Below are 26,298 nucleotides of genomic sequence, written 5' to 3'. Positions count from 1 at the left end.
GATATTTTAAGAGTAATTCTTCTCATTAGTAACATCATGCATGAATTTGTATCACTAATTTGTTGTGTGTTGCTGTTTGCAGTCACCTCAGTTGCTCTCTCCAACACCTACTGAGGTAATCCCCAGTGCCTTTGTTCTCCTATTCTGACCCATTTTGTGATGCATAAACCTGATCATATTAATAACCAGCAGTGTCTGAAGTGTGGGGTTCACCCCTTGGCTCTACAGTGCATGGGGTTTATAATTTATGATTTTCAGAGTGTTACTTGTGTTCAATACATGCTCTGCTTCTGGATTGTCATCTGTATGCATCTGTCTCCACTGTCATCCATGTTTCTGCTTTCCAAAATAAAGGTTGTATGGTGGTCACTTCTTCAAGCTCTACTGAATAAATTATACTGGGAAATATGATTTATGTTCACATTTAAAGCTGCCATGTGAGCTGATTCAAATTAGTGCTCAGCATAGATTTCTCTTCTTTTATTCTTCTCATTTTTTTATTCCACAAATAGTTAAATTATTTATACTATTTGTGAGCACCTACTTTTAAACCATTTGCACATACCTGAACTTCTAGGTCTGTGTATTTTGATCTGCATTAATTAAGTTAGTCATTGTTTCAAGAAACATCACTTTGGAAGCAGTGAAAGCATTGAATGTGTTTTCCCAGATAGTAACTGAATTATATATCAGGGCTCTGGCTAATTTCTCCATTATCCCAATTTTATGTACGGCAAAATTTTGGTAATCATGGAGAATTAAGGACTTTAAGAACTGGTTAACAGAGAAGTTAACCAGTAGAGATGTAATTTATTTGATAATTTAAATAAAAGCATGCTTCATGTACTATTTGGTGACATGGACTAGGTTGACTGTTCCTTGCAGAGACACAAGGTACACAAAGGTAAGGTCTGAAACAATATGAAAACTTGATGTTTTGTAAGATTATAACAATATCCTTTAAATTCAGTTACCAAACTGCCAATATTAAGTTCCAGAAGAGATACTGGTGTGGAGGTTGGGACTGCCATGATTTGTGTATACTCCCATGTTATCCCGCTTCTCTGTGCTTGCTGTCTCTTTTTGAGGAATCTGTGATCAGGTGCTTGGGCATCATCATCTGCAAACTTGTCACCAGTTTTGTTGCAGGGATTTTTTTGTTAGAGGAGAGTTCCTCTGTGTCGTACAATTGGACACATCACAGACCATTAGCTGACACTCATATGATATTTAAAGACTTTGTAGAGCCATTGCAGTGCTGCTTGTAGTTCTCTCCACAAAGGTTAGAGTGGGTATTACACAATGTAGGTGCAGAGGGAAGGAAACATCTCGAGCTGGGTGTTGAGAGGAGTTGGTGGCAGAGTGCCTACAGAACACTGCACGCTTGGGAAGGCATCAGTTGTTCTTTGCTTTTTGTAAAACTACTTCTGAACTTAATGTTAAAGCAATAATGCTGCTGGCCACTGTACTAAGCTGATTTTCCACTTTTGAAAATGTAGCTGGTACATCTGGGGTGATGTTGAAGGGATGGAGCATATCTTGTCCACAGGACAAACCTGATGATGTGAGAACATTGTACATCTGTAGAGTCAAGGATAGTCCCAGAGGAGCCAAATTCATCTAAAGATGAATGTATGGATATAATTAAGTTGTTCCGATAGGAATTTGGGAGATGACAGTAGGGCTAATAGGATGTGGTTTGTTTAAATGATGAATGATCCAGTGGGAAGCACACATATTCCTAAAGGGATCCCCATATTCATGATAAGTGACTGACACTTGATACAGTGTAGGATATCTTCATGCTTTTCTACTGGAACAGGAGAGGAGAAGCATTTTTTGAGTACAACTTTCCATAAAAGAGCACCTGTAGGTTACGTTGATTTGTTCTAATATGAACTTAACTCAAGCCAATTCTCACGTGTCTTAAAAAAGGGGAAATTTGAATTTTCTTTTATAGCAAGTTTACACAAAGTAATTTCCCCATCTATTTCACTCAGTAGTGCTTTTACTGTTAAGAAGATCCTACATGCAAATTGCAGTTGCAGTTTAACTAGCTGTTGAAAATCAGAGGCTTGGAGGGTGTGTGCATGGTTTTGACTGGTTGAAGCCAAGGGTCTAGTGGGAATTGGCTTGTCTGAATGGCTCTGCACAACAGTGCAGTATTAATGCTGGTGTGTTAGTATTGGGTTTCTTAGGGTAATGACCATGTTACAGTGTGGCACACTGGGCAATTTATACACAATCAGTTTCATGGTGTAGTGAAACCAGCAAATGCTGATTTTTGTGTTGTCTGCAACCATTATGCATCTATTCATATGGGTACAAGTGACCATAATACTGTCATGCTGACCTGAGCTCATCTTCCACCCACTTTCATTTGTTCAGGAAATTACACTGTCCTGAAGCAACACTTTTACAGTTGTTTTCAAATTAAATTGTAATTTTAAATTTATGCCTGCGCTGACTTTCCTGGCAACATGACCAATCTCTGGTACTTGGCAGAGCTCTTTCAGAAAGTCACTCTGCAGGTGGAGGTGCTGAAAGCCACCTCATTTCATTAGGATTGCATGGACTCTTAGGACAGCATTGACTCCCATCTACACAGCACAGAAACACACGAGATGGCATATTCTGCCTGTTTGAGAAGTTGCTTCTCTTCCCTAATAACATGTGTTTCCTCTCTTCCTCTAAGGGTGACCAAGATGACAGATCTTTCAAGCAGTATAGGACATCAAGTCCTAGCTCTGCTGGCTCCCTGGGCTATGGTCGATACACCCCCACCTCCCATTCTCCTCAGCATTACAGCAGACCAGGTAAGCAAAAAGCAGCCTTTCTTATTCTCTGGATTTTTCCATTACATTGTGTTATGTTTTAAGTAGAATTGACTCCAGCAGTCAGGGGTTTAAGGTGGAATAGCAGTCCATTGCAGGGATTTATTTACGGTGAAAAGCGAGTTCCATGGGGAGAAAGGAAACAAGTGCTTCAGGAATGTGCATCCAAGAAAACAAAACCAGGCATTTATGAAAAATTGATTCTGTGTAGACACAAGATAGGAGGGTTTAAGGGACTTAAACTTGGTCTCAACCTGCCTGAAGACACACACTCAAGCCACTGTTCTTCCAAGGTGTGGCACAGTAGCAGTGAATGCACACAAAGCCAGGAGGGTGATCGAGTGACCTTGTGTTACCTTCTTGTACCACAGGGTTGTGGTTCTTGTCCCTCTGCACTGTGCAAGAGCTGGAAGAATGACTAATTCTGATGGCTGAATTTTGAAGGCCAAGTTGCTTTAGTTGAGAAGTTTACAGAGGGTTTTTTGCAGTTTTGTGCTGTGGTAGCAGCTGTTTTGGTGCTCTTGTCACACAGACAGGAGGGATGACCTTTGCATGGAAATGCTTCACAAAACTCCTTTCATATTTGGGCTCTGTACAGGGTTTTATCCTTGGAAATAATCGGTGAAGTTGCTCAAAATTAATTGTATTTTTTCTCTACTCCATCATTTAGGTGAAGAACACAAAGCATTTATATTTTTTTGTTGTTGTTGTTGTCTTTTAATTTCATTGGGGATACATTATAATTCTAAACTAGTTTGGAAATATGCAAGTCCTTAATCTTTCCAGGGGAAATGAAGATTTTAGAGGTAACAGAAACAGTTTTTACAGGAATTGAATATTTGTATTACACAAAGTCTTTGACAAAATGGAAATGAGGCAGAGTATAAAGAAATCTATTGCAGTGAATTAATCTCTGCTGAAGGTCTGGTAGCTGTCACACCTCATCTTAGTAGCACAATGTTAAAGCAAGGAGGAAAGACAAAAGGAATTCCAAAAAATTGAATGCTTTAAAGTTTAGAAGATAATGTTCATAATCACCATTGTTAATAATTGCCACTGTCCTCCAAATTGTGTTATCAGGACATTATTGCAGCAAAGCAGAGATGACTTGAGAGTATTTTTCAAGGTACTTAATCACATATCTAACTTTCAGAACTCAAATAACTTCAGGATGTTTCTCCAAGTATTTAAATTAGCCATGCACTCGAGTGCCCTGTGAGCTAAATCCCGCCAGTGTGCAGCACCAACAGTGAGAAGTGGGCCCACTCGTGGCACAGTTCTCTGCAGAGACAAGGCTCTTCCCATTTCATTTCATTGGATCCATGATGAGCATTTCTCATTCCCTCTTGCAGCTTTTTAATATGCAGTTTTTCCCCTGAGTGCAGCCATGCCTTTTGTGGTGCCTTTTCTGGAATATTTTCTGATGCCTTACAGCATTTTGGGTGATGCCCTTTCTGTCTGTGGAAAGCCCCTGTCCCTTGGCCGACCCCATGGCATGGCCACTGGCATGTTTTTAGCAATAACCAGAGAAAGAGGAAGACTTAAATGTAAACTGTATGTTTTCTAAGCATCAGGAGGAAAATGTTCCTGAAAAAAAAGGATGGCATTGTAATTTGTGGCTTTCAGTAAGTGAACTAAATAGTTTATTTTCACTTACTCTCTGTTGCCCCCAGCTGGTACTCACAGTCTTGGTACCAGTAGCTGCATCTCCCTGCCCCAACACCCAAGCCTTACATCTACATTCAGACATCATTACATCCCTTTCTTCAAAGGTAAGGTCCAGGAATGCAAAACCGTGCTGTGATAATGTAGATTTATTCAGCTGTGTTTCACTTTTATGTCTGTGCAAGCATGGCTTCCACTTGGATAAAATTTGTCTTAATTTTGTGCAAATGCTTCCTTGATGTACTGTGTAAGTTTTACAAACTGAGTGGGTATGGGGTGTTTTATTTTTGCTTTTTCAGTGAGTGTTCAGTGGCTTTCAAAGGGATAGAGGGAAGGAATTAGCTTTTATAATGAAACTGAGTAAGGGAAATATTTAAAGTCTGTTCTAAAATACCTTTACCCTTTTTGGTGGTGCTAAATAGTATGATAAGCTTACATATTTGATACAACGTAGGATGATCAGTTATCTAAGCTTCCAACCTACCTTTAGCTATTCTTCATATTATTTGTAGCATTGCCAAAAATTATGACAGCTGGTTACATCAGTGCAGCTGCACTGACTATGAATTAATCTGTGCTATATCTTATAAAACAGTAACTGAATCTGTTCTCCTTGCCATTAGTTTTTTGCAGTGGATACTAACTTCTGGCAACCTCCATGTTGTGGATGAGACATTGCTGAGGAATGCCAAGAACGTTTGAGACAAAGGCTTTTTTCAGTCAGTTGGTTAAATGTCTGAGAGAGAAGGCATTCACCTACCACATTTGTCTTCCCCTGTGTCTGTCTTCTCTAATAACAATATGAACTGTGAGGCCACATGAATGGCAAACACTTTCAGTGCCTGTTCCTTGACTCTCATCTCCTCTCTGATTTAATAAAGTGAAACTGTTGTTCTTGAGGTTGTAACCAGTAAAGAAAAGGGAATGACCCTCTGCAGGAGACAGACTGCACATTCAAGTGAATAGCAGCTACTCATTGCCTTTGGAATAATAACTAATGCATCTTTTTTGGGCCCTGATGCTGCCCAAAATCAGCTGAATTTCCCTGGGATAAACAGGAACAGAATCAAGCTTGAAACATCGAAATATGATCCTTGAGAGAAGATTTTGGACTAAAGAGCTGATGAGGTTGAACTGTTTGTTGTTGATTTAGAGGCTACCTGCAAAGATCCTTTCCATGACCAGAAGCAGTCAGCTTCCCAGACATTTCTTGAAAGGCTGGCACAATCCCTGGTATTCTCTGAGGCACTGCTTGAACTGGTTTTCTGTCTGTCCTCTCATTTTGGATGGTATTATCCAACCTGATGTGCTAAGTAAGAGAAACTTCTTTGGTGTGCTGCAGCACACGATTTCAGTGTATGGAAAGCTCTTTCTCAAAGTCCTGTTGGCAGCTGCTTGGCAGCACTCCTGTGCAAATGAATTTCTGCTCAGTGCTACCTGCTGTTTTTCAGAGCAGCAGCAGTTATTAAGTGCTGCTGTTTGGAAGAAGGAATCGTCAAGTGGGAGCTCCTTGTGCCCAAATAATTATTAGTAATGTGATCAAAATTATAATATTTTGCAATTCTGAGGCACTTTTTTTATCAAGGAGCTAAAACATTTTGCAGACAGTACCTTACAGTGCCTCACAGTGTTCCTGTGAGGCAGGTGAACCTTTTTATAATTTTCCTAAATAGGTAATCCTGAGCCCTGCCAAGGTTGAATAGATTATTCACTGGCTTACATTGAATTAATGTCTCTGTCCAAAATGAGTCAGAAGATTTGCTTCATCCTCTTCAAGGTCTCTGAATTCAGAGTTCCAGAATGTGGTTTTTTCCTTATCTTAAGGAGCCTTTTGTTGGTGTGGATGTGCTCTTTTATTCTCTTCAAAGTGGTTAGTGTGGGAAGTGTGGGATTGTAGCAATAGTTGGTTTGTATTCAGACCAACCTTAATGTTGCCACTTCAGTTTTAAGAAAGTGAAGTCCTGCTTATTTTTTTTAAAAAATTATAAGATCCAAAAATAATACACTGCTTTACTATATCAGAAGTAATCTTTTTAAAACCAGGACTCCACATATGTCATAAAAGAGATTTCTTTACACTTCCAGTAGACAGAAACATTACTACCCTAGGGAAATTAAGGCAAGCAAAATCTTCCTTTTGATCTCACTGAGGCTGCCTCATCTTGTTCCTGAGAATGACAGGGTTCATAATTTTTTCCAGTGACAAATATGATTACTAAGTTTCCTGTTCTTCCATCAGTGTTCTGCAGTCTAGCTCCCATGAAGTGTGATGGGATGAGCTGTTATTTATCATGAAGGCAGATGATTTTTGTTTGTGCTCTTTTAAGGATTTTTTTCTTCAAAATAAGATCTGTGACAACCTCACTTCAAGAAAGCTTCACAGTTCATGCCACTGCAAGTGATAGGTGTGATATTCCAAGCACCTATGCTTGGTGTGGTAGTTACTCTTGAGGTGAGGGAGTCTTTGAGTGTGCTGAGTCCTGCTGAAAAAAATATTTCCTTAAAACATGGTGGAAATTATCTTGCCTTTCTAGTGCAGGAGCACAGCTTCCAAAGTCCTTTTATTTTTGGCTTTGAAAACTTGAAAGGAATTAGTCATCAAACTTCAAAAAATGTCTAATTTAGTGCACCATGGGCAGAGATATTAAAGGGCCCAGTTTTGTGAGTAGGCTTGGACAGCTCCCTCATTCAACCAGTGGCATCTGTTTGTTCTTCAGTCTTGAACTTAGACAGCTCTTACTGTTACTTATTATAACATTTCCCATCCTCACAGATAAGACAAAAGCTGATTAAGTGGGAGATATAAGCAATATTATACTTTTCCTGACAGTCCCTTGAAAATGGAGCATGGTCTCATGAAAATGAGCCCTGGTCAGTTGGCTCTAGACACACAGGGTTAAAAGCACAGCCTGCCCTGTCAGCAACCAGGGGACACAAGGAAGTTTTTGTGGTTTGCACTCAAGTTCAAAGTAAGCCTTCCCAGATTCTTTCCAAGTTAAACAACATCCAGGGAAGAGTTCAAGACTCTGGTTTTTTGCTCTTCACTTATCACTAGAGAAGAGCACAGCCTGTGGCTGCTTATGGCAGAAGGCAAACCCAAAAGTTTGAAAAATTGCTCTCACTGGTAGTTGTCTTTCCCTGAGAATTTATTTGAAGTTCTTCTTCAGTCTATACTAAGCAAACCTTGAAAGAGAAAGTTTATTGGCAAAGTCTCATTTTAGAGATTTAAATTACAGCCTAGCTTAAGTGGCTGTATGTAGTTCCTACTCATTAACTGTCTACATGGGTCTTCAGTTTGCTTTATTATTAAACACTTACTCTTGTATGCGAAAAGTGAAATACAACTACTCACATGTTTATCTGAATCAGTAGCAGAATGAAAGTTCAAATGTGCATCAGTTTGTATGAATGGAGTCCAAGAAAAACTTTTTCCATCATTTCATCCTTAATTCTTCCATTTTGAGCAAGTTAGAGGTGATGGCTTTGCAAACTGCTCCACACAGATGATCCTTGAACTGAGCAAGTTTTAGATTCCCTATGCCCTGGTACTTGCACTTATATCTTGTGTTCCTACAAGTTTATTCCTCTTAATTAATGCTTTCTCCTGATTCCTTGCTGACACTCTACCCTGTCTGAAAAATTACTTTCTGTGTGTGTACAATACAAGCACCTTGGGTCACTGCTCAATGAAGTGATTTTTCATGGAGATCATATATGAATAGACATTTTAATAATATGCTAATTTTTAAGTACATGAGGAATTAATACACTGTGGAAATTGCTTGAGAACTTTCATTTTCTGTTAAAATTAGAAAACTCCAATAACAATATCTGATTTGAGTGAAGGACATTACAAAATTTTTAAGAATTGTGGAGGTATAATGAACCTTATTTTAGTATCTACCAGTGACATTGAGGCTTCTTTTATTTAATAGGGATAGGCAGGAATCTGGGCAGCAAGCAGCAAAGAAAGAGGGAATTCATAAATGTGGAGTGCAAAGCTCTGCCCATTTTTTTCCATCCAAGAGCAAAGGGGGAATCAAGAAACTGAATAACTCTCTGGTTTCTTGTCTGAGGACTACTTGCCTGCAAGCTTGTGGTGATACACCAGATTCTTAGTAATTCCTTAATTTTTTCTTAACATTTTGGAAGGACCATAGGCTCTCAGCACCTGTGGCTGGGATGTCAATCTCTCAGTGTCCCAGATTACACTTTTCCAACAAGAAATCACTGTTACTGAGTGGTTGCAGCTGAATAGCTTTTGAGTTCTAATTTTTGGTCTAGTGTGAACATGAAAGACACAAAATCTAGGACGGATCAGTTAGTGTATTGTCATGAGGTAGCGCGGCACGCTCTTCTGACCTCGTCTGTCCTGTCTCTGCTCCCACTGAGCTCGGTGGCTCTGTCCCCGTGACCTCAGTGGTGCATGGCAAGTCTGGCTTTGGTGGCAGTGGGATGGCCATGGCCCACTGTGTGTCAGCAGAGACCACTCCACAGGCATGGTAACAGCTCTGGTAACCCAGGAGCTCTGTGGTTATGAAACATCTCCTTCATGAAAGCAGAACTCAGTTGCAGATCTAATGCCCTGAGCTGCTGCACTTTCTTTACCCCAGAGAAACTTGCTACACCATCATCATTACCAGCCATTAAGTTTGTGCTTCATCCACACTAAAACAATAACAGCAGATTAACAGTCATTTGATGTAAGAATAAATGTCATGTTTGCTTCCAGTTGCTTAACAGTGCTGTAAACTAAAAGGATTTTACAAGTCCCAAAAAAGTAGAGCTTTACTTTTTTGTTTGCCAAGCAGCACTATAATGCCATAGAGTTTGCTTTAGAGAAATAAGCCAAGAGGAGATAAATGGCACCTAATAAGCATTTGAAAAAACAACTGGAAAAATTAATATGGAAAAATCCTATGTGTATCTTGAAATTTGGTAAGTGACTATGGCATTATAGATCCATGACTTGATAATCCAACCTTGTTTGCATAAAAATGCTGTGGCATGTTACCTGTGGGAAAAGTTTGCAATTGAAAGCCGAATTTCAACATCTCTTTTTGTCACTGATATATGCAGGATGTTTTGACTTAACCATAATGTTTATATTTTGGTCTAGTCCTGCTTTGAGATAGTTTAAACACAACTGAATAATGTATTACCAGTTTCAGGGGCAGGCTACGAGCCATAGCATTTAACTTTTAAAAAACTTGATCAATAGATTATTCAGTTAAGGCTGTGCAAAACACATTTCAAGATTCTGGATGTTCTTATCCTTCAATTTTCTTTTTTAAAGCATCATTAAAAGAGAAGTTTTCACTTCAAAGTAGGACACTGTAATCTGATATCTATCAGATAGTAATTTTTGATGAGGTGTGAGGAGTCTGAGCCAATATACTATGCTGAAAAAGAATGGGTTTTACAAAAACATATATTTAAAACTGTTGGATTAACAAGTCATTCTGAACAAGCTTTTATGCTTGAAATACTCTACTTTGCTTTCCATTTTTCTTTTATCTGCTTTCTTTGCTCTTCCCCTTGGAGGCAGTGAAAGTGGTCGGAGCACTCCAAGCTTATCCATGTACTCTGACAGCAAATCTTCACCTTCTGTCTATCAGCAGGCTCCTAGGCATTTCCATATTCCAGGTAGGCATTAACTGCTTAGCTTTTGATCTTCAATTTCTAGCATCTGTTTGTTCTCTTCTGAATGTAATTTATTTTTTTTTTTGGCATTGATTTGTGAATTTCAAAGTGCAGAAAGAGAAAATGTCTACCAAGTGAATATCTGTTGTTATACTTCAACTCAAAAATAAGAGAAAGCTGTGTGCTCATGTACCTATATGTTAAAAAATTGCTTTACAGAAGGAACAGATTGAAAAATGTTGCCAACAGTATGAAGTTACAGAAGCACTGGGTTAGTGGCTGAACTAGATGATCTTAGATGTCTTAATGATTCTAAGATCCTATGATTTATAGTGCCATAACTGCATAGAAGTATTGAGTTTGTGTCAAGGAGGAATGGCTGAAGGGGTTTTTGTTGGTTTTTTTTTGTTGTTGTTTTTTTTTTTTCCCTTATCAGTCTATTATATGAATTTAAGTAATAGTAACATAAACTTCAAAAGAAACTGGAAGACTTCAGAACTGCAGGAGGTTCATTGTGGCAATCTTTGTATAGGTACTCTACTGTTTTCAATTTCAATGAACAAGCGTATTAAACTTACATCCACACCATTTAGCTTTTTGACTGCTAAACACATCTACCTCCTCACTGTAATCCTTTGTTTATTCACATTTAGCTGCTTGGTTAATGTTTCTGTAAACAGACCACAATTAGGAACTCTGTCTGCTCAAGTCTGTAGTACTGAGTAAATCTGATGTCTGTACAATATGAATTGGGAACCCTAGACTGTGGCTCTGAGTGCTTCCAGAAAATTCCTGGAAGGCCAAGTTGGCTATATAATTCAAAGTAAAGACAAATTATAGGATTTCCTAAAACAACAGTTTGTATTTACAGTATAAACATTCATACCTGAACATGTTCACTTTATTTATAAATAATGGAGAAAATCCTTTTCCAAGCGTGACAGTTGTAGTAGTCTGTTGTACTCCTATGTGAATTTTCAATAGTGGCAAGTGTGCCAGTTTCTTTTTTGCTGATTATCAAGTATGTACTGCTAGTGCAGATGAAACCACCTACTTATCACCAAATGGATGCCACTGAAGTTGTCTTAGAGCATTTTGAGGGACTTAGGGGGATTATGTTGCACAGGTAGGTATAAAGGTTTTCAGCATATCATTCTCTTTCAATAACCAGTGAATGGCAAACCACTGAATAAGTGCAGTCTTGGCTGAAGTTCTTGCATTGTTACTGTTGCTGAGAGGAGACAAGAGCAGGGTGGTCTGAACTGCTTGCTTACTCTTTCACTCTTTCCTTTCTCTTTCCTCTTCCTCAGACACTGGCGCAAAAGATAACATCTATAGGAAACCTCCTATCTACAAACAGCATGGTACAGTCTGCTTTTCTCTGTCGCAGTTTTGTCTATGTGTCTCTGCAAAAAATGTGTATTGACTCCCAAATTCATTTGCTGTAGTCTTTGCATTTCATTATGTCCCTATAACCTCAAATAGAAAAGGAGAAGTGACATGAAAATTAAATAGCATTTGGTATAACATGATGTCCAAGGATACAGTAAGTTCTTGAAAACTGGGAGATATGGGAAAACTGGGATGCTGGTATTTTATATGTTGTGATGATTCAGAGCTGATAATGAGTGCCACATAAAGTGCTGTGCTATGCCCTGACTGCTGTTTCATGCTCTGTTTTCACTCTCCTGCCTCTCTGTGCCTGCTCCTCAATATAAATCATTAGACACAACTTCTTAGGCTGAGCAAAAAAAAAGACAGACAGCTAAAAAAGTTTAATATTATAATAGTGTTTGGAAAAATCATGAACAAATGTAATGTAACGATCATCTAATGTAAGTCAGCACAGTTTCTCTCATTTACAGAAGCTGATGATAGGACTGATGTCCTGTATTCTGGCTGTGTAATTTATTTTATAGATACTTCTGGTTTCAAAGAGGATTCTAAGCAACAGCTTTATATTTGCAGGGTGAGCATTTTTATATCAGTTTGCTGTCTGTCGAAGTCTGGATTATGTCAGTTTTGCACTGCTTTATGGAACTGTGCTCATAATGACTAAAGTGAGCAGAGAATTAAACTAGCAAGTCAGCAGTCTCAATAGATTAACAAGAATATATGTTTTAAATTTTCTTTTCTAGATTATAGATGTCCTGAAAGATTGTGTTGGAAATAGGTTTTTTTTTTTTTCTACCAGAGGTCAAAACATAATTTACTCTAACTAAAAAATTCCCAAAAACCGTAAAATCCAGCAACAACAAAAATCAATAAACTTTCCTTCCAATAAAAATAATACAAATGAAAATAAAATTTAAAAATATTTATCTTTTGTTCTGGAAGGACTCCCAGCTAAAGCATGAACACATGAGCAGCTGATGCTTCAGCTCCTCAAGCTAATGGGATGCTGAACTAATTCATCCTGAAAAGGAGCCAGAGAACATTCCTTTGTTGAGAAGACCAAGTTTGAACAAACAAGCACAAAAATGTTCTTTAAAACAAGAAGTGCAAGAAGCTCTTCCAAAACATTTGGCTTTAAAAGGTTTTAGTTACATCAGCACCCAACAGATTTGCTGTAGCCACAGCTTCTGTGTTTCTATTATAAACAACCAAATTCAGAATGAGAAAAAGGTGGTGGAAGAATGGAACATGCAAGAGATCAGGCTCAGAGCTGGGGTTGGAAAGTGAAGAGTGTAGGAGCCTGCATGGTTGTGTGTGTGTGTTTTAGCAGTGTTTGAACATCATTCAAAGTTACTAAAAAAGTTTTGAAATCACATTAAGATTCATGGCAGAACCGAGTATCCCTTGTAGTGGTGAAGCTAATGCTCAGTACTGATGAAATTCAGGGCACTTGGATTTATCTGCCAGCAGTGTGATATATGAAACCTTCTCAGGAGCTTGGGAAGGGCTGGTCTTCATGCCCTCACTGATTTTGGTTGTAAATTCTCTGCATCTCTTTGAAATCAGATGCTCTCAAGATCTTGTGGAAATTTCTTGAAATTTCTGAATAGAAATCTTGAATCAAGCATGGGGTGTTTTTCCTTTGAAAACATCAATGTCTCAAAACAAAAATAAACATTTCCAAAAATGCATCAGACCCTCTCTATGGATTTTTGATTTAATGAGAGCAAAATCTGTAGACATAACCTGGAATAACTTCTTGACTCGCAGTTTAGAGTGTGTTCCCAAAATATCTGTGAACCAGGTTTAGGTCCTTCTTGCCGTGTAGGGACTTTATTCATATTTGAATATTCCTTCCTATTTTATTCCTCAGAGACATCTTGGGAAAATACACTTGTCAGGATGCTATGAGATAACTGTGAAAACCTTTTTCATAACGCTGTTCATAGTTTCTAACCCAGCTTTTTTTTTTTTTTCCCCACACTGAATTGATGTGGGGGGAAGCAGCCAAACCCTCTACAGTTCCAGATTTTCACCTCTAACCTACAGATATTTTCCTTATGGCAGTTTGTCATTTTTTAATCACCACCTCCTCAGCAAAACTAGTCAAGGTCTGGATGTGAGCTGTACAATGGCACCAGAAATTGCATCGTGGTAACAGTGAAATGCTTTTGGTGGTGGCCTTTTGCCTGTGTTGTTTAGACACAGGGCAGATCCTCTGCAGACATGATGGCTGGGGAACTGGAGAGGGCAGAGTTTTTCCCAACTTGCTGGGAGTTTTTCAGCACTTCTAATGGTGCAATTTAATCTCCTCTCCATCTCTGTCTCTAAGAATCTCATCTGAGCCTTAACTTCTGTGTTATTGTACTCTTTCTCTTACTAGTAATTACATTTTCTATCTACATTACATTGCACAGGGCCATTTTTCTCAGGCATTGCGGACAACCCCCTTGTCACATTCATTTCTCATGGGCTTAAAGTTCTGCTATGTCCTTCCATTATTCCAGTTTTGCAACATTAAAACTCTCCCCAAACTACCCAGAGGGATACAAAGGCAAGTAGGGCTCAAATTTTAAGGACTTACCTGAAATTGTGTGAAATTTGGCACAAAACTTTCTGTAAGACTCTCGAGTATAACTCGGTGTCTGGAACAATACCCTGGGAAATCAAAGACAAGGAAAAACACATTCAAGGGTTGGGAACTATCTAATGAAGAACTTTGAGGTTTTCAGTTTTCTTCTCAGCAAGTTGGAAAGTTACAAGGAAATAACCTAATGGTAAAACATCAACTTTTTTTGGGAAACATTCTTTAAGAGGACAATATGGGCAGAAGAGGAAAATACAGTCATAAAAATTGGTTGATCAAGAATTTTGAATTTTAGAGTCTGACACAATCTCTCTTGCATATTTTATAAAGAGGCAATGCCAACTTTACGCATAATTTTCTTTACCATGATTGTCTGCCCTCTTTGGGGTCCCAGGAGACCCAGGTGTGCTGACTACAAAATATCTGTGTGACTACTTGTACTTTCATGGTCATGGTAACACAGAAGGGGGAATTGGCTTCCCTGTAAGTGATGGCCATAGAAATTTGTCCCTAAGATACGATGTACAATTATTTTTCCTACCAATCATTCCCCAAAAGTTCAAAATGCAAGTTTAAAATCCAGCAGGAATACATTCTCTAAATTCACTGTATACATAAAGAATGAGTATTACTGTAATACTTTCAAAATTATTTCAGTTAATTATGTGAAACCATAGCTGTGTACATCAAATTTTCTGTCAAACTCTATTTTTTAATTGATTTTTCTCCCACTCTTAAAAATATTCAGAACATAACTACAGTCAAAACAGAAAACAAAAAATAAGATGCATTCTGTTCAAATTTTTTTAATTAATTTAATCTTACAGCAGCAAGACGATCAGAAGGGGAGGATGGAAGCTTGGATCAGGACAGTAAGAAGGTAATGATCAGAAAGAATGAAAAAAAATATTGATAATTCTTGAAGCAACTGGTTTATAAAACACATTCATATGTAAAGGTATTATTTTAAATAATTGAAATAATCATTACTACTTTTAGGTCTTCTGAAAAGACATAGAAAAGCTTAATCTCTCACCCAAAGGGTTTAGAATGTACACTCTGCGTCGATGTGTTTGCGGGTTTTGGGACAAGGGAAGAGATGAATCTGACTCTATATATCTTAGAAGGTTAATAGAATAGAATAGAATATAGTGTTATGTTATGTTATACTAAAGCTGTATTAAACTATAGAGAGAAGGGAATACATCAGAAGGCTAAGAAAGGAATGAATAATAAAAACCCGTGACAGACAAGAGTCCTGACATAGCCAGACTGGGACTGATCATCAAGTAAAAACAATTCACATTAAACCAATCAAAGATGCACCTGCCACATTCCAAAGCACCAGATAATTACATTTATTATTGACATTTCTTTTCTGAGGCTTCTCAGGAGAAAAATCCTGGCGAAGGGATTTTTCATAAAAATATCATGGTGACAATTCTACAGTAAAGAGAAGGAGGGATATTGAGATTAAGAGCAATAAACTATGGATTTTCACTGGGTCTCAACATGAACATTGGTGATTCAGCTAATCCTGCAGACATAGGGTGCATATCAGCCTAGAAGAAAAACGTCAAGAGCAGATTAATTATGAGAAAATTACATAGGGCATCTTCTGAAGTGGGGCACAGTGGGAGGCTTCATGAACAGAGAAACTATCACCAGCCCAGCTGAAAATTAAAAGTTTCTGGTAGCTGTTATGTCTAAGTCATCATTCAGTCAGCCTTTATAATTTGATAAAGGATGGTACAAGCTGCGGTGAGCATTAACAGACACGCAGCTCACAAGGCGTGTGAGACAGCCGAGGTAGGAGAACTGCCTGCAGGTGTTAAATCCTGTGTCTCGTAACAGGCTTTTCCTCTCTGCAGCTGAAGAGCAGCTGGCTGATCCTGAAGGGGGATCTGGACACCAGAACCAACTCCCCGGACTCGGAGACGCGCTCGCTGTCGCTCACGGCGGGCAGCGACAGGGCGCAGGAGGGCACGGCCGCGCCGTGCTGCCGTGAGTGCTGCTGGGCACGGGGTGCTGCTGCAGCCCCAAACTCACTGCTCCTGGCTGCCTTTGTGCTTCGTCCCTGCCAGAACCACACCGTTTGTCTGTTTGTTGTGCCGTGGCTTGTGAGCGTTCAGTGCCTCCAGACTTTGATGGTGAAACTGTTGGTAGTTTCTTATTAGGGAAGGGAGCAGCACTGCCTGTGGGAATGAACTGCTGCTGTCTCTTTGGAGAGCAGAGATGCCTTACCACAAAAACCCACTCCTCATGAAAGTGCCCATTTATTATATGATACCTATTTTCAGTAGACAGAATGGCAGTAGCAAGCAGATTTTTCATTTGTGCTAATTAGTCCTTGACACAAACTGTGTATTTTGAATATTGATGGAGCCATTCCTTCTCTATCATGATACACATAAAGATTTCCTTGCTCCAGAGATTAACTTAGGCAATTTTTTTTTGTTATCACTTGCAGTTATAAGGTCACAGAAATATTCCAGGTGGGAAGGGGAATAATTTTGTAACTGGATACTGGCCTGGAGACCATATGCCCATGCTAGCTATCAGTACCAAAAAGCATGTTCTATACATTTCTTATTACACATTTCAACAAGTCAGAAGCATTACTCTTGGGCCTGAATTTTGCTTTTAAGTTACATTCATGACAAAAAAGAAGTTTAATGAATTTTAAGAAATAACAGGGATGTTCCTCTCCTTGCCTCCTCCACTTTACCCCATGCAGTAGTAGCAGGTCATCCAAGGTAAACAAGCTGGGGAAGCAGTTTTCCAAAAGAATGCACCCAATGCAAGGCATGTCTGGCAGCATGGCTAGGATGTCAGTGTTGTGGGCATTTTGGTAATGTGATAGTTGGCTCCATCAACTTATATTAAGGAAATTATGGCTTAGCTGTGCAAGGAAGAGGGAAAACAGATGCCACGAAGTCTGTCACAAGTCTGTAACAAGATAAAGAAGAAAATTTATTTTAGATCATCAGTCTCACTGGTCTAGCTTAAAGGAATTTGATAACTTAATCCTCACTGGAAATCACAGACATGTGCACAAGGTGTACTGCAGGATTCCCTGTGCAGGGGAAACCAAGTCTGACCACCTCACACTCTTAACATCTGGAAATTGTAGCCCATGAATTGGCACCTTTGAAACCTTTCATTGTCATACATACATGGGGTATGTCTGGAAGCTTTATGGAGTAGATCTGATACTCTTCTACACATGTTTTTAGAGACCAGTCCTTAAATGAAGATTTTAATCAGGGAGAAGTACATAGCACATCAAGAACTGTTATACAGGAACAACATATGGTGTTAATTTTTTCCCCTGAGAATGTTGCTCTACCTGTCACTCTGCTATACTAGCACTTCTTTCATGTTTTTGATAATCTTGGGAATGTGGAACTATTAAAACTAGAAATGCAATAGGTAATTCACACCTCTGTGTCAGGGTCAGTATCCCATTTGTGCCAATACGTAATCTTGGGAATGTGGAACTATTAAAACTAGAAATGCAATAGGTACTTTACACCTCTGTGTCAGGGTGTAAAGTACCTATCCCATTTGTGCCAATACAGGTTCTGTTGTTCATTTTCCATTGCTTTTTATCAGCATTTCTCTGTCCTTCATGAAAGTTGACTGCATTACCCAATTAGCAGCTACAAGAAATGAAATTGAGGAAGTTTTATCTTCCTGAAATTTACACTTTTCCTTTCCTTATGCTTTTATTCACTTACCTATGGACATCCTAATTCCTTCTCTATTCAGTGTTTCCCTATTTAGTTCTGATTATTTATAGTCTGTCCTATGTCCCCTATTGGCTACAGAAAAGTAGCATCTCTACCTCTTGCACTTCTGCTTGAGAACTCTGGTTTTCAGCCTCATCCCTATAGCATAGTCAGTGACTATCAGAGAAAATAAACTTGTTAGGTGTAGGTTTGGTGCCAAGCGGTTACATGCAGAGTGGAGGGAGTCAGCAGGCTGTGAATTGGTAGTGATGTTTCCAGATACGCTGAGCAAAAGCCCTGCATTTTTCTTTCCAGCTTCTGAACAAACTGGAAAAGGGTTGTTTTGCTCTAGAAGAAATTTTGCCATATTACATTACTTAAATGCCCAGGAGCACACAACTAACAACACATCACATCAGTGTGAGGCTTGTGCAATCAACAGGCAGGAGTGGAGCTTGTGTCTCCTTCCATCCACCTGTGAAAATGATCTTTTTTCTGTATATGTAGATGTGTAATAGCTAATCATTTGCCATAATTCATTATTTTAAGTGTTGTGTATTTAGGAAAGCAGGCATCTAGGAAGGCAGGTAACCCTTGCTGTTGATGTGTCCATGGTGTGCTGAGAGGTGAATGTCGTAGTGGACAAAGCAGGACCAGACCGCTGCAGAGGGTAGCTGATGTTCAGACAGCGTCTAATCCAGAGGAAGGCAGCTGGATCAGCGCTGTGTTTCGGGCCGTTCGGGCTCGGTTCTGCGCTCCGCTTCTCCGGGCGGCCACGCGGTGTCGCCGCGGCTGCGGGAGAGCTCCGGGAGAGCTCGGGAGCAGCTCCGGGACAGCTCGGGGGCAGCTCCTGGATAGCTCCGGGAGAGCCCCGGGACAGCTCGGGCACAGCTCCGGGACAGCTCGGGGGCAGCTCCTGGATAGCTCCGGGAGAGCCCCGGGACAGCTCGGGGGCAGCTCCGGGACCGCTCCGGGAGAGCTTCGGGAGAGCTCGGGGGCAGCTCCGGGAGAGCTCCGGGAGAGCTCGGGGGCAGCTCCGGGACAGCTCGGGGGCAGCTCCGGGCAGGTCCGGGGCAGGTCCGGGATAGCCCCGGGCAGGTCCAGGACAGCTCCGGGATGAGAGCTTCGGGAGAGCTCGGGGGCAGCTCCGGGAGAGCTCCGGGACAGCCCCGGGACAGCTCGGGGACAGCTCCGGGCAGGTCCGGGGCAGCTCCGGGATAGCTCCGGGCAGGTCCGGGACAGCCCCGGGACAGCTCCGGGACAGCCCCAGGACAGCTCCGGGACAGCTCCTCACCTGCCTGGCTCTGCTGCTGGCGCCTCTTTACCTTGGGGCAGTGCTCCTCTGTGACCGAGTGTTACTTAGTGACAGAACAAACCTCAGTCGCCCATCTTCACTGTAGCCAAAAGATTGATCTGCACGCTGATGTCCAATACAGCTTTCCAACATTTATATGACAGCTTTGTTGCAGATACAGGCATTCTGTTGCACAGGTATTATTTTACTCTTTGCTCTCTGCTGGCACTACCATTCACATAACAAGCAATTATAAAGCTTCTGTTTCATTATTTTCTCCTCTCTTAAATATAAAAACTGTAGTTGCCTTTCTCTAATGGTAGGAGGCATTTGGCTTGCAATTCAATGTGAGCCTGTTGCTCCCTGTTTAAGTCTATTAAGTGCTTTGAATTTTTTTTTCATCCATTTTTTTTTTTTTCCCCATCATGCCAGTGATTCACTGGCCTACCCCTACTCCTTTAGCTTTTCATCCTTGCTCAGTACTGCACTTTCTGTGCCCTGGATGAAATACCCCTGCAGTGCTCAAGCCCTACCTGGGTTGTCTTTCACCTTTGCTGAGTGCTGAGTACTGACACAGTGCAACTCCCAGTGATTCCATTTCTTCTTTTCTTATTCTCTTTTTATTTGGATAGCTGGAGAAACTTTTTGCTATTTGTTTTAATATCATTTTCAATGTTTAACTCAGCTTGACTTCTGGCAGTTTTCAGTTTATCTCAGCACATTTTGAGCTCTCTGCTGATCCATCTTTTGCTTTTTCTTTCTGCATGCTTATTCCTAATAATCTCCTTAGGGTATTTATTAATCCAGTAGGGTCTGGATTCCCTTCCTGCATTCCTCTTTGGACAGAGACTGCTAACAATTTTGACAGAAAGAAGTATTGTACATTCAGTTCTTTGAGCTATCTGGCTTCTGTAACTCTTTCCTTCAGTTTTACATAATGTCCTGTACTGGAATCAGGAATGTTTATTACACATGTGTTTGTTCTTCTATTGTTTAACTTTTAAACTTTCTTATTAAAGTATTAATACTAAAATTAAGGCATTTCACTTGTCTCATAATGACCACACTGAGTTTCATCACTGTATTACATCATTTATTCATGGTAACACCACTTTGCCTGTTTTCTCCATCTTAAAACTTTCTTTCACTTGGGTGTATATACTCTGGCTGATTTACTTTATCCACTGCTGTATCTTCATTTTTGCTTTTTTTCCAAGAGATGTTTTACAAAAAGAAAAAGAAAAAAAAAAGTTGTTATTTTTTTAAGTGGTATCAACCCATCTTTTTCAAGAAACAAAACCATAACCCAGAATTCATATAGCACATTCAGAAGTGATGATCTAAATCCCTTTAATCTCAATTTCAAGTTATGATTGAACACCAGTCTGGAAGGCAGAGATTTCACAATCTCAAATCACAAGCTTTGCATCTTGTAGGTACATGAGGCTTCCATAATGTGAGCCCCACAACTCCCTCCACATTGTGCCCCTGGCATGCTGCTGTTTCTAGATATTGTTACACATGTTCATGTGCATGAAATATGGAGAAAAGATGAGCATATCTCATCATAAAGATGAGTTATATCTCATCTCATTGATATCTTGCATTGCTGTTTCTGGATGTTTTCTTGGATTCCCTGTTTTGGTAGGCTGTGAAAGATTTACCTGTATATTATGTCTTTTACAGGATTTCCATATTCTAAGTCTGCTTCTCTGCCTGGCTATGGAAAGAATGGCTTACATCAAGTAGGTACACATTTAAATACAATCTCTAGGGAATAAGGCCTCATAAAAAGACAGCTCAGTAACTAGTTGAAAATCTACACAGTAATAACACTTCAAAGGTGTTTTGGCTGCCAGCCCTGTCTGACAGATTCATTCCCTAAGTGGGTTACAGTTTGTCTGTCTGCAAGAGTAAGACTGACGGAGGCTTCTCCTTTTAATTGTGTGCATTGTGAGCATTGGGAATCTTGATTCTCCTCCCAAAACAAAGGAAGATCTGAAACGTACAGGCTGCACATATTAGTCATAGGATAGCTTGAATTAATGATAGAGACAGGCCTATAATTAGGCAAGTAATGATCTTAGAGCAAAGGTGGAACAGCCCACATCCATTGCATTCCTTGAACATCTGTTCTGTTTTTTCTGGTATGAATGTGTGCCTGTGTGTGGTGTGTGTATTCACACACAGCCATTGTACTTTCAAGGCAGGGAGGGATCAATGAAGATAGAATGACAAGCAGCAATATAGAAAGAAAATTGTCTAACAAAATTATGATCAGAACAGAGTTGGAATTCTTTTTTTAATCCTTTTTTGCTACTTTTATTAGTCTTTAATAAAAAGGAAGCTTTGACAATGTGTCCCCTCTGGCATCCAGCATTATGGATTCTCAGTTCATGGCTTATACTATTAGGTGAAAACCACTATGGTTTATAGTATTGAGCAATACATAGATGCATGTGTACCTACCTTTTGAAGAATTGATTTGTGTCCAAATTGCATGGAGAGATTTGTGTCCAAATTGCAACCTCGTTCAAATTCCTTTCTTTCTCCAAAGAAAGATGTGAAATCTGCACATGAGGATGATTAAATTTCTCTAGTGACAAGAGTCAAAACTGAGAGTCATTTAGGAGGAACTACCAGAAAGAAATTATCAAGGACTAGCTAAATTAATTTTTCAGTAACTGCTGAAATGTCCATCCCTTTGAGTTAATCTTACAGGACTAATTATGTCTGTGTTGCTTCAATACCTGGTTTCCTGAATTCTTCTCTGAAGAAAGGAATGACGCTGAAATCTTGTCAAATAATATTTAGAAATCTAAAAGGCTCCATATAAAACTAATCCCACCTATGAGTCAAGAGGTTTTTCTGACTGTTCAGAACAGGTGTTGCCAGTAACCTGAAGTGAGCAAGGCACTGACTTGTGCCCAGCCACTGCACTGGTGAGGCACCAAAGCCATGCCGAGGCTTCCCGAGGCCAAAGCGCTCAGGGTGCCTTGCAATGTGATGGGAAAGCAGCAGATGGCAGCATCTGTCCCAGATAAAGAATCCCAAACCTGTGTGAGAGTTGGAAAGGCTGCTCATGGTCAAATCCTTGAGGCCAAAATTCCTCTCAGAATGGATGTCCTCTGTTTGGATTGTAGGTTCATACCAGCTTTTGTTTGTTTTTATTTTTAATCAGCCATCCTAGTGCTGCATAAATAAAACCCCAAAAGCAAACAATAAGGAGCCTTGCAGGTTAGTGTGGGCATAGCTGTGCACACCATTGATACCCTAGAAGGCAAAAATGAGACTTGGAAAAAAACCCCATATAATAGTGCTTTTCTGATTTCCTGTGCTGTTTTTCATCATAGCATTTGTCAGCAGAGGAAGAAGGCAGTGGTTCAAACAAAGCACATATATGGCACATAGAGTTCTCCCTGGGCAGTGGCATCACCAGTGTGAAGCAGAAGGAGAAAAGTTGCAGTGCAGCAGAAGTGATTTGTGATGATGGCAGTAACACCTCAGCATCACAGAAAACTGACAGTTTCAGTTACCTTGCTTACTTGAGCAATTAGGCCAAATTTGAAGAGACTTATTTCTCTTTCTCTCACCCAAGGATCTGTATTGCAGTTCTATGTGGTTTTTTTTTTTGTTTTTTTTTCTCTCAACAATATTCAGAGTGGGGTTTTTGTGTACTTTGCTGTTACATTGCTTCTTTCTTTCTCTGTCAGCCTGAAACTATGGGCCAATATGAAACGGACCAGGATGCAAGCTGGGGGATGAAAGGTACATCTTTTTTTTGCAATATCATTTCTACTCCCCTTGTGTTTTTACCCTTTAAGGATTTTAATTAACATATTGCCATAAAGGTTACTATTGTGAGCTCTTCCTGTAGTTAACATAATAATGACTAGCCAGAGACACAGCTCAGTGTCATGTTTATCACAGACAATCTTCTTTTTACTTACCCCAACTTGAAGGCTTGACAGAAGTCTTGCATCATAGGGTGGTGCAACCAGGCTGAGTCAACAGCAGGATCTTTGATATGAGGCAACAGCCTTGTGGTGTTAGTCTCATATCAAAGACAGGAGGAAATTTAAGATAATCATTCCTTCAAGTCTAGTTGGAAAAAGTCCATTGTGCTTCTTGGTTTTGCTACAGAGTGGTTAAAAAACGCAGAGTTCAAAATGCAGAATTTATTTGCAGTATTTTCTTTTATTGCAGTTTTAAGTGGACTGTGCACTTAATATGGAACTTGGGTTGGAATTTTCAAAGGAGATGAAAAAATTTATTTCTAAGACACTTAAACTCATTTTAAAAATCTTACTCTAATGCCACACTTCATGACTGTGTTGATAAAAATTTTGTCTGTATGTTTAAATACATTAAAATACAGGTATTGAAAAGTAGACCCAATCTCTGATTTAATTTCTGACCATAAAGAGGTCTGTAAAAACATTCTGGCTCTCCTGGTTGCATTTAATCACCATTGTGAATTGATAATATTGTGGTAGTCATATCATATATAGTCATAGACTGACTTAACTAGAATTCCCTTGTGCTAGTGTAGATCCAGGAGTCATTGTTACCACATCCCCAAATCATCTTTTCTTTCCTATTGTTATTCCCACTGCAGTCAGCCCAAATGCAGGGTGTCAGCATCTTGTAATATCGTATTATCTCAGTGGTTTTCGTCTATGTTTCCAAACTGACATGCCTTTAATAATCCATATATTTTAACTATTTTCAGTAAAGAACAATAAGGGCAGGAGTTTTGGATGACAGACTGACTTAACTCTGCACATAAGCCTCCTGTAAAAAGAGATACCCAATTTTGCCAGACATACTCACCGTGTAACCCAATGGCACCGGGAGATGGATTTTCTGTAATAAGCCTTTGATTTCCAGGACAATTGCTTTGGTAATAGACAGTGTTATAGGCATTCAGGGCATGGGGGTCAAATTCTTACTATGCATGCAGTTATCAACAGCTACTGAGAAGAGTGAAATGTAGTAGCATAGCACATTTGTGATGTACCTAAATGTTCATTGTGGTGACACCAAATGATGGCTATAAATTCTAAACTGTGAACCTGTTCTCATTCTTTTGCAGAATACAAGGTAAGAAGGGCTTTTCCAGCACTGGAAGAACAATCAGATTCAGCACTTCCTAGCAAGGTTACATGGGTTCCTTTCTTTTATTTCATTTGTTCATTTTTGTCCCAGTGAAATATTTGTCAAATCGGGATGCAAGTATGTACCGTTTTTTAGTAAGTTCCTCATACCACGATTTCCATGCATCAGAATTGGATGTAGCTGGAGTTCATGTGCTCTTGTCTTTTTAACAGATTTATCCCTATGAAACACTTATTGTAACAAACCGAGTTCGTGTGAAATTGCCTAAGGATGTGGACAGGACCAGGCTGGAGGTAGGAATGATGTTTGCTCGACAGTTTTGCAAGCACTTCTCCTGTTTGCTTACTATCCTGGATATCCCTGTGCCTCAGTAATAGGAACAAAGAAGAGAGAAGAGAAGAATAACATTGTGTATTGTATTTTTTTTCTCAAAAAAGTCAGTATGTAGGCAATTTAACTAAAAAGTTGCCAAAAAAACCTGGCAAATGTCTGACCAAATGGTGTTTTACAAAGATATTGATGAAACCCATAAGTTTTGGATGATTTTACAAGTTATTGGAAGTTCAGGTGGGGAGTGGGAAAACATGAAGTTTGTCTTTGTTTGAATTCATATAAAAAACATCCTCATAGAATAACCTAAATATTACAAAAAGGCTCCATTCATCCTGAAAACACATGGACCTCTGTTTGGTCCATTGTCTTATTCAGCCTCTCCTGTGGCTGTGTGATCTGTGGTCACTCTACTACAGCTTTGCTCTACCATCCACATCTTGTTTAAGACAGAGAAATGTAGATATAATGTATGATAACAGACAGCTGAGTTTCCAAATATCAACTCCTGAAGTTGATGTTCAAGCAAAATTCTCATGTTCAAGCAGAATTCTCAAGTTTGATTCTTTTTGACTGATCAATGACAGGACTGAGCAAAGACTCACCTTAACTAACCTATCTTTCTGTGAACTACTATTAAGAAGAAGAGATAGCTCAACAAAAAATATGTGATAACAATATTGGACTTTTAGAGAGATTTATATTTTAATAAATTTACTGTATTTTGAATTTGATAATATGACAAGAAAAGAAGAAAGAAAAGTTACTTTTAAAGCAAGAAAAAAATAAAAACTTTGAAGGAGCAGAAAGTTCCTCATTAAAGATCAGCTTTTCAAAACAATTAATTTACCAAATTTGCATACATGTGCTATGTTTTGAAATTGGTGTTATGCTCTTGAATACTTGAATGTGCTTGTCACTTGATTTCCCAACAAGTAGTTTTGATTTGATTGTAAGGAAAAGAGAGCCTCAGTTATGTGCTGGTTTGAGTGTGGTTTATAGCAAGGCATGATATCAATACTAAAAAGCATGATGAGTCTGGAAAAAGGATCAGGGAGTTGGAAGGATGCTCCTCTGGACATATCCTGTAAAGGATTCTTTCATATATGTATGTACACACATGTGTATGTGTGTGTTAAAGAATAGAGTCTCTAAACACAGCAGACTGGTCTGAATAGCAAATGCAGCTCTAAATTGCTTTGTTAAGACAACATACAGTTTGCTTTGGATGGATCCTGCCTGCCCTGGCTGCCATTATCTGTAACTCATACACCATCCTCAGCTGGGATTGCTGTTTGTTTAACTTTGGAGCTGTTCAGTCTGCCTCACACCAGGTGCAGCACAGGGCCTGTTGGCTCAAGGAGCCCAGCCACTTCAAAGATCTCACAGAGGTTTGCAAAAAAGAACAATAAACAAGATCTGCTTCAAACTTGCACCAGAAAAGCAGTGAGGGGACCAGGCCAATCCTGCTGATTGCTGCACTATGCTAAACACATGTGTCTGCAGGAAGGACTCCTTTGTAGGCTGTGTTACATTTAACAGTGATTGGTAGTTTTTAAAACAATTAAATTAGTAGAGTTTTAATAGCACTCCACTGTAAGAGCAGAGGCAGTTGCTCATCTACACATTCAAACCATATGCAGAGTTGAGTGACAGGCACAAACCATTGCCTTCCCTGTCAGCCTCTTCCCCTCTTTTTTT

The 26,298-nt window shown here is 39.5% G+C and overlaps 1 protein-coding gene across 6 annotated transcripts in view; it reads left to right on the top strand.

Annotated features, from left to right (window-relative positions):
• The window catches only part of ABLIM2 (actin binding LIM protein family member 2), a 130,688-nt gene that overhangs the window by 92,473 nt on the left and 11,917 nt on the right, over window positions 1-26,298 (top strand). For 2 of the 6 annotated variants that reach the window (XM_041402747.1, XM_041402746.1), the window contains exons 11-20: window positions 2,696-2,816; window positions 4,508-4,606; window positions 10,044-10,145; window positions 11,453-11,506; window positions 14,952-15,004; window positions 15,996-16,128; window positions 20,836-20,894; window positions 22,863-22,917; window positions 24,245-24,309; window positions 24,480-24,560. In XM_041402747.1, coding sequence (XP_041258681.1) covers window positions 2,696-2,816; window positions 4,508-4,606; window positions 10,044-10,145; window positions 11,453-11,506; window positions 14,952-15,004; window positions 15,996-16,128; window positions 20,836-20,894; window positions 22,863-22,917; window positions 24,245-24,309; window positions 24,480-24,560 — 822 coding nt within the window. The remainder of the gene's footprint in view (window positions 1-2,695; window positions 2,817-4,507; window positions 4,607-10,043; window positions 10,146-11,452; window positions 11,507-14,951; window positions 15,005-15,995; window positions 16,129-20,835; window positions 20,895-22,862; window positions 22,918-24,244; window positions 24,310-24,479; window positions 24,561-26,298) is intronic. The other 4 variants (XM_041402748.1, XM_041402749.1, XM_041402751.1 and 1 more) reach the window with 4 other exon arrangements.

The sequence above is a fragment of the Onychostruthus taczanowskii genome, unplaced genomic scaffold (assembly GCF_017590055.1).
Source record: "Onychostruthus taczanowskii isolate IOZ18803 unplaced genomic scaffold, ASM1759005v1 scaffold2, whole genome shotgun sequence".
In the NCBI taxonomy this organism is placed as follows: domain Eukaryota; kingdom Metazoa; phylum Chordata; class Aves; order Passeriformes; family Passeridae; genus Onychostruthus; species Onychostruthus taczanowskii.
This window is presented reverse-complemented; position numbering and strand designations above follow the sequence as displayed.